This window comes from Mus musculus, chromosome 6, assembly GCF_000001635.26.
Source record: "Mus musculus strain C57BL/6J chromosome 6, GRCm38.p6 C57BL/6J".
Lineage (NCBI taxonomy): Eukaryota > Metazoa > Chordata > Mammalia > Rodentia > Muridae > Mus > Mus musculus.
The window spans coordinates 146600566-146617198 of NC_000072.6; the positions used below are offsets into that span (position 1 = coordinate 146600566).

Sequence of the window (16633 nt, forward strand, 5' to 3'; positions counted from 1 at the left end):
TCATCTTTACCCTTTATCTTTAAAGGAGAGTGAAGGTGTAACCACAAATATAACTAGCCAGTCAGTCTCTTCCCACAACCTCATTCCCGACCCAGAACTTACTGTACATTTCCTCTGGGTCAGAAACCTGCCTAGTTATTTTTTAAGGTGTATGTACGAACAGCTGAAATTGTACAGGAATTGTTTAAATATAAATAGTTGTCTGTGCATGTGGGACACATGCCACAGTGCACACATGCCTTGGCACATGCTCTGGAGACCAGAAGATGATTCTGTGGCAACAGTCCTCTCCTTCCACCTTTATGAGCTGCAGGGACTGACTTCAGGTCTCCAGATTTGAGGTCAGGTGCCTTTACTCCCTGGGCCATTTGTGAATGAACCACATTTTCTTTATCCATTCCCCAGTTGAGGGACATCTAGCAGCTATTACAAATAAGGCTGCTATGAACATGGTTGAGCAAGTGTCCTTGTGGTATGGTGGAGCATCTTTTGGGATATGTGCCCAAGAGCGGTATAGCTGGGTCTTCTGGTAGAACTATTTCCAATTTTCTGAGAAACCACCAAACTGATTCCCAGAGTGGTTGTAAAGGTTTGCACTCCAGCCAGCAAAGGAGGAATGTTTCTCCACATCCTCATCAGTTTAGTTCTGTATTAGGGAAGATTAGATATTGGAGGTGGATGGAGGGAGGGAACTGACTGGGTAAGGGGATGGGGGAAGCAACGGGGTGGGGGTGGGGGTAGGAATCAGGTGTAGGGAGAGCAAACAAGAGAACAGAAATTGGTGGTGAGCAGTGGCAGGGCATCTCCAGGACCTGCTAGAGAGTCTATGGGGGTAACTAGCTGAGACTCATAGTGGCGGGAGATATGGAGCCTGAATTGGCTACCTCCTATAGCCAGTCAGGACTCCCAACAACCCACACACAAAACTTTAGCCCAAAACTTGTCCTACCTACAAGATGTGTACAAAGATGGAGCGAGACTAAGGGAATGGCCCAACTTGAGACCCATCCCATGGGCAAGAACCACCAGTCCCTGACACTAATTAATGATGCTCTGTTTATGCTTGCAGACAGGAGCCTAGCATTACTGTCCTCTGAGAGGTCCCACCCAGAAGCCAATGGAAAGAGATGCAGAGACCCACAGCCAAACATTAGATGGTTACATGAAGCACAGGGAGTCTTGTAGAAGTGTTGAGGTACTGATGGGCTCAAAGGGGATAGGAACTCGACAGGAAGACCAACAGAGTCAACACACCTGGACCCTGGGGGCTCCCAGAAACTGATTCACCACCAAAAGAGCAAGCATGGGCTGGACCTAGGCCCTCCACACATATGTGCAGATGTGCAGCTTGGTCTCCAACAAATGGAGCAGAGTGGAGCGGGGAAGGCTTACCCTGACTCTTGCCTGTCTGTGGATTCTATTCCCCCAGCTGGGCTGCCTTGTCTGGCCTCAATGAGCTGCGCCTAGTCCTGCAATGACTTGATGTTCCAGGGTGGGGTGATAGCCAAAGGACCTCCTCCTCTGAGGAGAAGAATAGGGGATGGGGGAAGGAGCTGTGGGAGGGGGGGGCTGATATTGGGATGTAAAGTCAATAAATAATGAAAAAAAATGAGTAAATACATTTAAATCTACATAAACCATAACATATCACCCTGGATTCCCTTCACTTCCTGTTATCCTTAAGTGAAGTTCTTAAAACAACTGTATTTTCCAGATTAAATTTATATAAGTACATACAAGACTGGTATAAACTCCTGGAGACATCCTAATAAGGAGGACATTAAGCATTTTTTTCAAAGTAGGTATTTATTACAAAAATTATACAAATGGTATTAAAAATTATGAAAATTTACAAATATTTTGTATTTCCCTCCGAGAAAGCATACTCTGCCTTTTTTAGCTCTGACTGGCAGTGTGTTCCGACAGTACAAAGAATAGTTCTCCAACAATCTGTACAACTAAAATGCAAGCATGTGACAAGCCAGAAACCCTATAGCAATTAAAATATATATATATATTGCTGAAGCTAGGTAGTAATAACAGAATAGGATTTTCAGAAATAAACCAAAAGGGGTTCATTTTATAATTTTTCATTATGTTTTAACTTCAGAACCTTTTTTCAAAGCCACAACTGAAGACTCCACCCACTCCCTGAAATGTCAAGGCTATAGTCATTGCTGTGAAGAGACTAAGAAGCACACCACTGACAAACCAGCGCACTGTGGGCCACACACGTCAGGGAAGCCAGTTCTCAGCCCTGCCGTTCAGAGGAGTCAAGAGCATGTCCCTCCTTACAGAACCCATGGTGGTGGCTAAGTGATCAATCCCTCTGAGCTTCAGAGCACAGGGGCTTTGATTATACAGAGCAATCATTAGCACAACTTCACAGGTGCTAGGAAGGTCTCATTGATGTCTCTCTGACAAAATACGGTCCAGTCACCGTCTAATGCAACCTAAGAAAGAAGGGTCAGCAGCCAACACTGCTCTAAATGGCCCCAACACAAAATGGGCTATAAATAACTTACTCATATAAAAGTTTTATTATCTTTAATAAACTGAGCTATTTTAGATTACAGAAAAAATTTAGTTATTTACCACTTAAAGCACTAACTGGCAAAACAACAGGAAATCTACATTGTTACGTGTTAGGATAATTTGCCAGTTTTTAAAATAAATCGTTTGAATATTGAAAATAAATGAAAAGGGTTCCTGATTTTATTATAAGATGCAGCCAAATATAATCAGACTGCTTTTAAGGAAAAGGGGGGTTACTTTTCCCTTAGTCTTGACATTCAAGGACCCAAATCAAATCCCTAAACTTCTACACACAAAGCGAATAAATACCCACTGCCTGCCTCCCCTCCACAGGTTCTGACTGAGTCATAACTGTCCAAGAAGCTACAAGAACAAAACACTAGGGCTTCAAGGAGACATTTTTATTTTTTGGTGTATTTTATAAAAGACATCAATCATCAAAAGGTAACTTCTCAAGACTGTGGAAAATGAGGAAAAACATCTACGGCCAACTTTTTGGAGACTTTTCTCACCATATCACTTAGAATCCTCTAACTCCACTGCTGTACATCCACGGGGGCGTCACCCTGTCACCCACCCTGGCTGGCCCTGCATGGACCTGGGACAACTGGGCAGTCTAGACGAGAACTCCAGGGCAAGCACACTGACCCTCAGCCTTCTACAGAAGCAAGGGTGTCCTCTCTCCAGCCGGCTGTTCCTTCTGGAAGAGCTCTTTGATCCGAGCAACCCGACCATAAAGCCTCTCTCTCAGGGGAGGGATGTGATGGCTGGGGTCCAGGATGTTGGTCACTCTGCGTTCTCTCTCTTGCTTCCATAGCTTGTAGGGGTGGGGAGGGAAAGGCGGCTGTCCTCTTTCTCTTCGAATCTGAAGTGTAATTCCACTGACAGCCAGCATCCCCCACACGGCCAGGATGATGTAGTCTAAAGGAGAGAAGTATCCTTTGTACTCAGGGGATTCTGTGTTGTGGGTTGGTTTTGCTTTTCAGTATATGTCTCAAGATATAGCCCAGACTAGCCCTAAACTTATGGCAATCCTCCTGCCTTCTATTGAATACCAAGATTATAGACATGCGCCATCAAGTCAGCAGTTTTTGTGTGGTGTGTGTGGAGGCCAGTGTGGGTGGCAAGTGTCCTCTCCTATTGCTCCTCTGTTGCTCTCCATCTTACTGTTTGGACAGGCGCCTGTCCCATTGAACCAGCAAGCCCCGCTAACTGTAGTTGCTTATGCACGCTCTCACACTCAGCGTTTTGTTTTGTTTTGTTATTTTGTTTTTCAAGACAGGGTTTCTCTGTATAGCCCTGGCTGACCTGGAACTCACTTTGTAGACCAGGCTGGCCTTGAACTCAGAAATCCACCTGCCTCTGCCTCCCAAGTGCTGGGATTAAAGGTGTGCGCCACCACTGCCCGGCTCACGCCGGCTTTTTACTTGGGGATCTGAACTTGGGTCCTCACAACACAGAGCAAGCACCTTACCCACTGAGCCACCCATCCTGGCCCCAACTTCTTTTTCTTTCTCTTTCCTTGTTCCTTTTCTCTCTTTCCTCCCTCACACCCTTTTATTCTTTTATTTTTTTAATTTTTCAAGATGGTGGTCTTAATTCCATAGTCAGTCCTGACCTGGAACTCACTATGAGCCCTTGCTGGCCTCAAATTTGTGGCCATCCTCCTGCTTCAGTTTCCTGAGTGCTAGGAGTGAAGCTGTGTAGGAACACGCCTGGTTCTGAACTGTTTAACATTTAGTGTGCACCAGCGCTTCCCCTTCACGTGCTAAATGCATGTCTTCCTTTCAATTTTGGACATATGTCCAAATGTATCTCCTCACTTACAAGCCAAGGCACAAGGAGACACGACAGTAGCTTCTTCTACTACAGACATCCAGAAAGTTGAAGCAGGGAGTGAAAGCTGGCTGTGTAGCTTCCTGGAGCTTCCATGTGCAGTGCCTGCAGACATGGCTGCCCTAGCTACTCTCTACATACTCCCAGGGGGGTTGGATGCTTACATGGATGGGACGCAAGACAATGTGAGTTGACACCCCAGATTCCACCAAGCATCCAACAAAGACATAGCTCTGGGAATGCCATTGCCTGGACTGTGTGCAGACTTTCCAGTGTGGCTGCCTTGGGCTCACCCAAGCTCTTAAAGACAACCTCTTCCCCAGACTCTAATTAAGCCCAATAAACTCACTGCTTCTCACAGGGAACTCTGGTGGAACCAACCTTAGGTTGAGACCTTAGAAGGTCATGGGTAGACACTTCCTTAGACCCCACACCCCCAGGGAGAAAAATCTCTGAGCGCAAGGTCTCCACGTCTGACCTCTCATCCCAAGGGGAAGATCTTGATTATTGTCTCTAAGTAGAGGCAAAGATTTGCCCTAAAAAAAAAATCTTAACAGTCACAGTTGCTACATCCCAATTCTGAGACATGCTTCTCTACCCTATGTCTTTAAACTTGTCTGAAATCAACACAGTTTGAAAACTCTGTAAATATGTAGTGTGTTCTTTCCTTTAAAGCGTTAACACAAGCCACATGTTGGGGTCCACACTCAACATCTCAGGGAAGGTAGAGACAGGAGGATCAGTGTTAATTTGAGGCTAGCCTAGGCTAGAGAGAACCTGTCTCCAAGAGGTCAAATTAAAATAGAAACTCAATAATGAACAGAATCTTCTAATTAAGGTAATGATTTGATCACTAATTGAAAATAAACCACATCTTCATTGAAGTGAAGAAACAAAGGGACACAGTTAATTAAATCCGGTGCGACTCTCATTCCTCACCGGATAGATGCCAAACAGGGTCCCCATCTGAGAATGGACAGGTAAGCAAGCCCAGCTAGCAAAGTCCACTCAGATGTTTGGAAGGATGAGTACCCAGTACCTTAGACATTTCAGTCCTTTAGTTACTGGCAGAGTGCTCTCATGGCATCTGTACCATGGCTCCTCTTTCAGCCCCAGGTGATGCTTATGTGTTCCTGTTAGGGTGGGTGGGTTAGTCAGCACGCCTATTTAGCCATCAGTCCAGTGTCTTACCGTTGGTCTGGAAAGGCACTCTAATGACAGCCCCTCGGAAATCTGTGTTGAGAGCTCTCCTGAGGACGTTCAGGGTGATGTAGGAGAGGCTTGTGAACATGTAACTGTTAACAGCCAACACCACGGAGTAGGAGCCCACGACTCCACAAGCCAGGATGTTCAACTGCGGGAGAGCAGAGGAGACAGGTATCACCCTTGGAATGAGAGCAGCCTCCAGCTCTCTCGGTGGCCTCGTGCTGTCTCAGCACTGACAAGGGCTATGGTAAAACAACCTTCCTTGCCCACAGTGGGTCTGCTTTTTATTCTGTGAGAGTTTCATACAGTGTATTTTTATCATATTCGTTCCTGTCCTCCCCTCCCCCGTAGTAGGTTCTTACCACACTGTTTAAATTGGGCTATCAAATAGGGTTGCTCAGTGGTTGAGACCACTTGCTGCTCTTGCAGGGGAGCCAGCGCTCACATGGAAGTTCACATCCGTCCTTAACCAGAGTTCATACGGGATGGGACACCTGGCCTCCATGGGTACCAGGCATGCACCAGGTACACATACTTACATGCAGGCAAAACACTCAAACTACTGTGCAACAATATGGCCAGTGACGCCATCCCGTAAGACCCTCTGTGGTGACTGTGGCCCTCCAGGTCCCTGTAGTTCATTCTGATGCCTGAACCATGGGGAAACTGCCTAAGGGTGTCTGACTTCTTAGAAGGCAGCCCTGTTACTGAGTGACGCACAACTCAACTGTAGAAAATAATCTTCCCAGAAGAAGAAAGGAGGAGGAGGAGAGGAAAACTTGCACCGTAAAATCTAATCAAAGGAGCCATTCTGCAGCGGCAGCTAAAACTAAATGGCCTTTGAGTTGCTGCAGTAGAGGGAGGTGGTTTGCTCTGCTCTCACAGGTACTGACACTCTGAGCGACTGGGGGCTCTTCAGATCTCTGACAGGCAGGGCAAAGCAATCGGGAAAGGGGCCACAGACAGATAATAAAGATAGCGTACTTCCCGATTCTTCATCCTCTTCACAGGAGACAAAGGCCATAGGTTTTTTTCTCCCTGACAGGACCCCTTTCTGGGTGACCAGTCCAGGATGATCAGATATGTTAAAGGCTGGCTCAGAACATGCTTACCTGAAGCTACAGGCCTGTCAGCTCCCCTTTCTTTGTTTAAGTTGATCAGTCTAAGTTAATCAGTCCAAAATCAGGGGAGGAGAGCTCACCCCAGGCCACCAGAAACAGTGCTGTGTGTGCTGTGTGTGTGCACTTTCACAGTACAACTTGCTTGCTTTCATCTGAGGGGAAGATGGCCTGCCCTGAGACAGACACTTGGTAATCAAAGAACTTCCTCAGCACAGATAACCACAGAGCCCTCCCTAAGGAAGGAAACACACAGCTCTCCATGAGGACCCCTGAAGGCTGGCAGGATGGGTCATCGGACTGCGCTGGCACACTTACGATTCTTAGGCAGCCCATGAAGATGACTGGAACAAGCAGCGCTATGCAGGAGAACGTCACCCAGAACACTCCATCATCATGAAAAACATTTAGGTTTCCTGGAAAAGTAGAGAAATCAAGAATACACAAGACACTCACAGGTTAAATTTCACTGTCTTGAGTATGGACGAAGACACTCACAAGGCTTAAAATGACAGCCAGGCAATATGCTGGCAGCCAGACCCACACTCTAAGTTTGCATTTAATGGTCAGTATAATCCATACCACCCTGTGTGTGTTTGTCTGAGACAGGGTTTCTCTGTGTAGCTTTGGCTGTCCTGTAGATAGATCAAGCTGGCCTCTGTCTTTACATCAGGAAGCCCTGCCTCTGCTAGGATTAAAAGTGTGTGCAACCATGCCCAGCTAACATAATCCCTTTTTTGTTTGTTTGGTTGGCTTTTTTTTTAAAAAAAGATTTACTTATTTTACGTATGTGAGTATACTGTAGTTGTCTTCATGCACACCAGAAGTAGGTATCAGTTCCCATTATAGATGGTTGCAAGGCACCATGTGGTTGCTGGGAATTGAACTCAGGACCTCTAGAAGAACAGTCAGTGCTCTTAACCACTGAGCCATCTCTCCAGCCCGACATTATCCCTTTTAAGGGCATGTCCTAGAAGGTGTGAGGGGTCTAGAGGGTGACCTGAAGAGACTGCCATCGCCTTGCTCTCCTGTTCATCCACTGTGAGACTCTGGTCTGATTCCTATCTCTAGTGTGGCAAGAGTTATTATTATACTGTTATATTATTATGCTGTGTGGAGGCTCACCGCCCTTCTAACTCTAAGCTTTTGTAATCTTCAGTAATGAGGAGATTTCCACAGACGCTATTCCAAGTTAAGCAGTGAACTCAGTATGAATAGATTTGAACCATTAGCCCACTTCCTCTCATGAAGAACTAACTCCAGGACAGACCAGAGTAGGACACTTATGCTCTTCATACGCTTTCTGCTACTACACACCTGGGTGACCCAGAGCTGCATGCGGTCATGACAACTGCACTCCCAGACCCTCGGGCGTCTGAAGAGGTACAGACACCTGCACTCCCAGACACTTGGGCGTCTCAAGAGGAGTGCTTCTGCACTGAGGAGGTAGACTCAAGAGAATCTCTGAATTTGAGGCCAGCTTGGTCTACACCAAGTTCTAAGCTAGCCAGAACCACATAATGAGACCCTGTCTCCAAAGGAAAAAAAAAAAAAAAAGAAGCAAAAGTTAGTAAATAAAAGTTAGAAATGAAAAAGGGAGCTGTGGTGTTGAGAAGCCTCAGCATGGGAAGACTCTTGCCACAAGCCTAAGGACTTGTTAACCTCAAACAGGCTAATGAGATGGTTTTACTTCTCATAGATTCATTTAATTTATGTGTATGAGTGTTCGGATACATGTATCCACCAAATGCAAACCTGGTACCCACTGAGGTCTCAAGAGGGTGCCAGATCCCTGGAACCGGAGTTACAGTTGTGAGCTACCAACCACCTGGGTGCTGGAAACCAAACCTGGATCCTCTGCAAAAGCAGCCAGTGCTATTAACTGCCGAGCCGTCTCTCCAGCAACAAACAGATTTTTGTAACTGATGGAAATAAATACCGTAACACAAGAACTTCACTACAGAACCCTGCAGAACCAGCCTCAGAGTCCACAGGCTGCTTGAGACCCCCCCATCAGGGTGGGTGATGGCAAAGGGTGGGACAGAGGCAGGTCAAGAGAAGACCGGAAACAGCACCAGGTTCCCAAGCTTGGTGCCCACCAGCACAGCCCCTGGTTCATCCAGGAGACATCCTGGGAGTGAGGTTTAAAATGTTTACAAAGTAACTAGGCACAGTGGCTCACAGCTGTAATCCCAGTACTCAGAAATTTGAAACAAAAGGATTACTGTGAGTTGAAACCAGCCTGGACTGCAAAGTTAAACCTTGTATCAAAATACACAAAATTTAAAGTAAAATTTAAAAATAAAAATAAAGCCCCTGTCCTCCCCTATGAGCCTCAACACCTACCTTAGCCCATGGAGAGCTGTCCCTGAGGACATTCTAAGGTCCCCAAGGAGGGTGCTCTCAGCTGGCCCTCCCCTTGGGGTCAAGCCATCTCTGCAAGTACTTTGACTCTCCAGAAGGCAGAGATAAGCAACACACTTCAGGATCCAGATTCCTGACAGTTCCAAAGCCCAAGTAAAACCCCACACAGCCTGAGAGTCAGCATCTCCTACCCAGAGGCGTGAAGAAAGTCCCAGAAGACACGAGGAAGCCCAGCACGAGTCCCACACACAGCATGCAGAGTGTGAGGATCCCGAATCGCCACCATGAAGCCACCAGGAGGAGGCCACCAAAGCTGCCAGCTACAGCGGTGAGAGCCAGGCGAACTGCACAAGGGAGAGAACACAGAGATGAGTCGGCAGGCTTCAACCTGAGCTTCAGGATAAGCTTAAGGTAGTCACCCTAGGGCTGGGGACAGGACAACTTTGTCAGTAAGGCAGGACCACGAAAGCAAAGGTGACAACCAATCTGTTAAATGTGTCGGGGCTGAGGATGTGGCTCAGCTGGTAGAGTTCACCTAACATAGGCTCTGGCTTCCATCTGCATTCATCAGGAAGGACCAGAGGTTCAAGGTCTCCCTGTCCACAGAGCAAGTTCCTGGCCAGCCTGAGTTATACGAGCCCCTGCCTCAAGAAATAAATGAAGCTGGGAAAAGGAGAATGTTTGAAGTTCCTTCCCTCCCGGGGACACTGTGTGCTATTTTGAGGCATTGTCTTACTCTGTAGCCCAGGCTGGTCTTAAACTCAGGTTTCCCTCCTTCTGCCTCTGTCTCTCTGCCTCTCTGCCTCTCTCTCTCTGCCTCTATCTCTGCCTCTCTCTCTCTCTGTGCCTCTGCACCTCTGCCTCTGCATACTGGAGTAGCAGGTACTCACTTACCCAGAGCTATCTGTCTCTATTTCTAACTGCGGAGCCACTCTGGGCTCCTGCCTCTGGTTTTGTTTCTTGAGACAAGGTTTTACAATGTAGCACAGGCTGCTCTCAAACATGTAATCCTCCTGCCTCAGCTTCCTGAGAGCTGGTTTTACAGGCATGTGCCCTGGCCTGACCTCTGTTGTACTCAGAAGAGAAAGCCGAGATGAGGAGGTGGAGCAGGTTCCAGGCACGGGTTGCCCATCTCCGCACACTTGATGCGTGATGACCCCCAGCACAGGCTAAACAGCCGGAAGGCACTGTGGGTGGGGACCCAGCAGCTTCCTGTCTGAACCCCAGCTAAGCTGTCATCTATACTCACCGTCATACTGAAGGGGTGTCAGTCTGGTGATCAGGATGTAGAAGAAGAACCCCAGGAAGATGAAGCCAATGAAGAATAAATCTAGGAAGAAATGAACCATCAGAAAATGAGCAGCGCCGGGGCCTAGCAAACACAGAAGTGGATGCTCACAGTCAGCTATTGGATGGATCACAGGGCTCCCAATGGAGGAGCTAGAGAAAGTACCCAAGGAGCTAAAGGGATCTGCAACCCTATAGGTGGAACAACATTATGAACTAACCAGTACCCCAGAGCTCTTGACTCTAGCTGCATATGTATCAAAAGATGGCCTAGTGGGACATCACTGGAAAGAGAGGCCCATTGGACACGCAAACTTTATATGCCCCAGTACAGGGGAACGCCAGGGCCAAAAAAATGGGGATGGGTGGGTAGGGAAGTGGGGGAAGGGTATGGGGGACTTTTGGGATAGCATTGGAAATGTAATTGAGGAAAATACGTAATAAAAAAAATATTTTTTAAAAAAAGAATATAACAAAGCAAGAAAAGAGAGGGGAATAATGTGAAGATAAAAGAATTATCAAATAAAGAATTAAAATGAAAAAAAAAAAAGAAAATGAGCAGCGAATGAAAACCTCTGTCAGGGAGCCAATGGAGGCATCTAATTTACAAGTGTGTGCTGGAGCACCTACGCCTCAATCGCCACGCCCAGTCACAGATGGAATGGTTATCTAAAAGGCAGGGAAACTTAGAAGTCAGGGGATAATGAATGTACTAGGCTGCAGCATTAGATACTGGTTGTGTGTGCCTGTATTGAGCCTGTTGCATAATTAAACGGTTACTTGCTCGTCTCAGTTCATTAACTACATGTCTCTCCTCTTCTCTTCCTCCTCCTCCTCCTTCTTTTTCTTCTCCCTTCTCCCCCTCTTCTCCCTCCTCTTCTTTGGGGGCTCCTTTATGTAGCCCAGGCTAGCCTCAGACTCATGGACTCATGGACTTCTACCTCAGCTTTCCAAAGTCTGGAATTACAGGCATGTGCTACCACAACATGTCACTGTTTTTTTCAATGTGTTTGTGTGTGCGTGTGTTTGTGAAGCCAGAAACAATCCCAGCCATCACCTTTTACACCCCGAGACACCGTTGAGGTGGATCTCTTGTCCTGCTGCTCCTTTGCCTACCCATTTGCTGGCTCCAGAGCCTCTGGGGCTCTCCTTTCTCCACACCCCACCTTGCCTCACTGACACGCACTACCACGCCCAGATCTCAATGGGTCCTGCGGTTTGAACTTGGGCCCTCCACACAGCCATCTCCCCAGCCCTCTGTCTTTTCTTTTGCACACACCCACCAAATACTCTAGCATTAGCTATATCCTGGAGCCGTGGTTTTCTACTGAAAACACTTGTGTCTAATCTGAAAGGACACACTAAATATTACATAAACAACAGCAAACAAAAAATAAGGAGAAAGTAAAATGTGACTTTCATATATTATCTTCATCCACTGAAGTCCATGTAGTCTGGGCATACAGATAACTCTTGTTTCCCACAAGTAAATCTAATCTTCTCTTTTTGGGGGAGTTGAGGTGGGGTGGGATTTGAGACCGGTTTTCCTTCTGTAGCCCTGGCTGTCCTGGAACTCACTCTGTAGACCAGGCTGGCCTCAAACTCAGAAATCCACCTGCCTCTGCCTCCTGAGTGCTGGGACTAAACCTGTGCACCACCACTGCCCGAGATTAATCAAGACTATCTAGATTAATCAGGATAAATCTGATTGTGATGAGGAGGACACAGCTCTGTGGGTTTTCTCAAATTCTCCCCAGCTGTTACTGAACACTGTATCTCAACACAGCAGGTTTGGGGACTTTTCCCAGGATGGCAATTATATTCTCAGTCTGTAGTCACTGCGCCCTGGGCATGGACTTCCCTGTGATTTTTTTCTTATCACCTAAGCAAGAAAAAAGATCATGTCAAAATGAAAGGAAGAAGGCTGTGACATCAACTCTGTCAGAACAGGCTCTCAGGCAGCGCTGCCCAGGGATTACAGTTGCTGGCCTCAGAGCTCAGCCTCACAACCTCTGACTCACTGTGCATGTTCTGCCTATGAAAACATTACCTAAAAGGCAGTGTGGGCGTCACTGAAGTCCCACTTGCTGCCCTGTGGCACCTGCTCCATCCTGAAGCTGAAATGCTCAGCACTGAACAGATCCCGGGTCACTCTTCACCACGGCCATAGCCTGATTTCTTAAATTCAAACCTACTGCTGCCTCCAAACTCAGGGGGTTTTCCAGTCTCTCTCACCCCTAATCTCAGCCAGCCCCGGCTTGCAAGCCGTCAGAGCCATACAACCCCACTTACATCCCCTCGAAAGAGGGAGCTGCGCCACGCTGCTGAAATTGGGAAAATTAAAGACGCACAGCAGCTACACAGACTTGCCCACAGAAATCTGCGAACAGTGGAGACACCCTCACGAGCCCCGGCAGCAGGGGACACGTCACAAGGTGCAGAATGAGGGCTGGGTGGGAGAGATACCTGTTTTCCAGAATCTGTGTCCAAAGAAACAAACGAAGAGCCCAAGCAGGGCAACCAAAGTGGAGAACACTTTCGTAGATACTCTTCCTTCAAACAAACAAACAAACAAACAAACAAACAAATATTAGTGGACAAGTGTGTCTGTGTTAATTAATAAGCAACACAGGGAAGACTGGAAGCTATAGTGGCTTAAGAATAACATGATCACGGCCCCTAAAAATATCCTTGTTCCCTGATGAGTGAATCTATGCAGGCAGCTACCGCAATGGCTGCTTTTTATAACAAGGAGAACCAGAACACACGCTCCTGACAAAGGCACTCCAGGCTACTTATGGTGTTCCTTTAGGAGCGATATAACAGAGCATGTTACCTAAAACAAGTCGTCGTTTCTTCAGCAAATAAACTGCAAAGAGAAAAAGCGGGCGCCCCGGTTAACGGAAACTCATGAGCCCTGGGTAGATGCCGCATCTGCATCCCGACTCAGCACACAGGGGTGATGCATGCCTTCAAGCCTAGCCCAGGGAGGCTGAGGCAGGAAAAGCACTTCGCAGGCAAGGCCAACTGTGCTACATGGTCACTTCCAAGTCAGCCTGAGATAAAGAGTGAGCCCTGTCTCACTAAGACTGAACAGTGGGGGCTGGAGGTACAGCTCAGTGGGTAAGAGCACTGTTGCTTTTATAGAGAACGAAGATCCGAGTCCCAGCACCCAACCATCTGTAACTCCAGCTCCATAGGATACAACGCCCTCTTCTGGCCTCTGCCTGCACTGCACTCACAGACTACACAGGGCACACACAGACAAAACATCCATGTGCACAAAATAAACGTAAATTAATCAGTCATTGTTTCAAAAAAAAAATACCCCTTATCAAGAGGAAACCCTGCTCACAAAAGTCACCTTCCTTGGAAACCCTCAAAATGAGCCTAAGGAAATTATCCTTGAGTGAGAACAGACCTCTACACTCTGAAAACTTACAAGATGGAGCAGGTGCACCAGGCGCTTACGTGAAAGCACGGGACATGCACTTAAACAACAAATGAGAAGTGCAGACCAGGGTCTGTGAACCACGGTCGGTCCACAGATCTAACTCTTCTGACCTCACAGAACTATGCAGCAAAAGATAAAAGTGTACATTCTGCTTCCGAAGGTGGGTGACCGTGACCCAAAACACAGGGCTGGTGGGTGGGTGACTGTCACCCCAAAACACAGAGCTGGTGGACTGTTCCACCTTGCTTTCTTTCAAATACAAAACCTGGGGTCTGGGAAGATAGCTTGGTTGTAAAATGCCTTCCAAGCCTGAGATCCACATCCTCGTGAAAAGTTGGGTGTGGCAGTGAACGCCTCCCAATGCTGGGGCGGTGCGGAAGGGAGGAGCCCTGAGGCGTGCTGGCCAGCTGGTCCAGCCAAAATAGAGATCTCCAGGTACAGTGAGAGACTGCCTCAAAAGAGTATGTGAAGGACAAAGATGTCCAACACCAACCTCTGGCCTCTGCATGCACACACATGTATGCACACATGAACACCATCTTAGAATACTTTTCTATTCCCATGAGAAGGCATCATGGCCAAGCAATGTATAAAATAAAGCATTTAACTGGGGGCTTCCTTACAGTTTCAGAGGTAATTTCATGACCATCATATCACGGTGGGAAGCAGGACAGACAGACTTGACTTGACTTGGCATGACTTGAGCATGGGTAGCTGTGTTTGAGTCAGGTGGGAGTATTTGTGTGAACACACACTACTCAGGTTCTGGAACCTTCTCCTGGACCCTGTGTCACATCCTTGCAAAGTTTAGTTTCAAAAAAAATCTGACGACTCCAATAAACTAGAATTTCTTCTCCTCCCTCCGCTGGCCACCACTATCTGATGGCACCAAATGTCTGACAGGGTCCCTCATCCTCTGCCCACCCTCAAAGTGACATCTCATCAACCTGGTTTCTCTTCAGCAAGAATCCTGACACTGCACTTTTTATAAACTCCACACCCCAGACGCTGACTTTTGGTGACTTTCCTCCCAGTTGCCTATACTTGTTGGAGATTGGTTCTAATGCTTTGGTTCAATCAGGAATCTGTGTACGTGTCCAGATGCTGAAGACCCTTGTCCCCAATTGATTTTTGATCCATCAATAAAGATGCCAATGGCCAATGACTGGGCACCGGGCAAGACACTTAAGAGTTGTGCGGGTAGGACGAAGAGAGGAACGGGGCAGAACTGCCATGACTTGGGGTAGAAGGATGGGACACAGGAGTGGCAGGGAAATACAGCCAACCAACCATGTGAGAGTTTTCAGGTAAGTGGCCTCTGGCTACTTCTCCAATTGGGCCTGGGGTAGCAGGGGAATATTTAGGAGTGTCCAGCCTTTGAGGTAGCCAAGGAATTTTAAAATAAGTTTGTGTGTGTGTGTGTGTGTGTGTGTGTGTGTGTGTGTGTGTGTGTGTGTGTGTCTTTCATTCGAGGATCCACGGGTGGGTGCACCTGTGTGATCTGTGGGAGCACAAAGCAGGGTAAGCAAAACCTGCTGGCTACATGGACTGTCTTTAGAGCTGAGCCCTCTCTTCCCCGCTGCAAATTCTCACTATGGCGGCGGCATCCTGACATCCTAACTGTAAGAGCCCTGTCTTTTCACAGCGCTCCTCATGACTTTACCATGAGTCACAGGAGACAGGATGTACCTCTCAGCGGCACAGCTGTCATGTGGTGCTTTCCCAGCATGCACAGGGCCTACCTTAACCCTCAGCACTACCGAATAAATTCCTGAGGAAGGAAAGTGTTGAGACATGGTTTCATGTAGCCCAGGCTGGCCTCAAACTTTCTATGTAGCCCAGGCTGGCCCACCACAACCACCGGATGCTTCTTTAGAAGGTTGCTCCTTGTAAGAGCTCCTGAACGTTCTCCACATCCTGTCCTGTGTGCCCTCGCTGGCACCCATGAGCTCCGTGCTGCGAAGCCAGTGGTCACTTTTCAACAGAGCTTACTCTTCCTCGGCTTTATCCAGATGACACGTTTCCCTTTGAAATGCTTTCTCACACTATCTTCATGAGACATGTCTTTCTCCCCCCCCTCTCCCATCAGTCCTGCTCTCTCAGCCATGGTAGCAGGATCTTTCAGGGCTTGTTCTCAGAACTAATTCCCTTTTTCATGTTCTCACGCCAAGCGGGAAGCCATCTCCGCTGTGGATGTGCATCTTGGGTGACATTCTCCGGTCCTAGTCCTCCCCTACATTAGCTGACACATCCAACCAACTAGGGACTGAAATCTCAATGAGAACGCTCCATGGGGCTCTCAAACTGCCACAGCCCTTCCCGCTAGTGAACAGCAGCTCTCCTACAGTGGCTCAAGGTAACAACGTGTCTTAGTTTCTTTTCCTGTTGCTGGGACAAAAGCAACTTAACCCTGAAAAATGCAACTTAAGAGAAAAAGCATTTATTCTGACTCACAGTTCAAAGGTGAACTCCATCATTGTGGGGAAATCCCAGTAGCAGGGAGAACTGGTTCATACTACATGCATAGTGAAAAAGCAAAGGCTTCACAAATACTTAGCTAGCTCAGCTCACTCCTTCTGCTTTACAGAGTCCAGGTTCCCTGTCCAGGGAATGGTCCCACCCATGTATGTGTGTGTGTAGCTTACCCTCAGGTGACAGAAACAGAGAGGAGTGTGTGCAGACACAGCAAAGAGGGAGAAAAGTAAACAGCACTGCACAGCAACTAACACTGAGAGACTAAGGCACGAGTGTGTGCAACTTCTTCATTTTAGTTTTGCATCTTTTCTGTAAAATTATTTCAAAATAAGTATGAATCAGGGTGTACGTGTGAGCA

General features: G+C 47.3%; 1 protein-coding gene across 3 annotated transcripts in view; it reads right to left on the reverse strand.

Moving 5' to 3' along the window:
* Positions 1 to 1710: 1710 nt before the first annotated feature.
* Positions 1711 to 16633, reverse strand: part of Tm7sf3 (transmembrane 7 superfamily member 3) — a 32330-nt gene continuing 17407 nt past the window's right edge. For 2 of the 3 annotated variants that reach the window (XM_030255567.1, XM_030255568.1), the window contains 6 exons: positions 12813 to 12899; positions 10309 to 10389; positions 9251 to 9403; positions 7014 to 7111; positions 5563 to 5725; positions 1788 to 3456 (listed from right to left, as the gene is read on the reverse strand). In XM_030255567.1, coding sequence (XP_030111427.1) covers positions 3194 to 3456; positions 5563 to 5725; positions 7014 to 7111; positions 9251 to 9403; positions 10309 to 10389; positions 12813 to 12899 — 845 coding nt within the window. In that variant the 3' untranslated portion in view covers positions 1788 to 3193. Of the gene's footprint in view, positions 3457 to 5562; positions 5726 to 7013; positions 7112 to 9250; positions 9404 to 10308; positions 10390 to 12812; positions 12900 to 16633 lie in introns of all 3 variants that reach the window. The other variant, NM_026281.2, reaches the window with a different exon arrangement.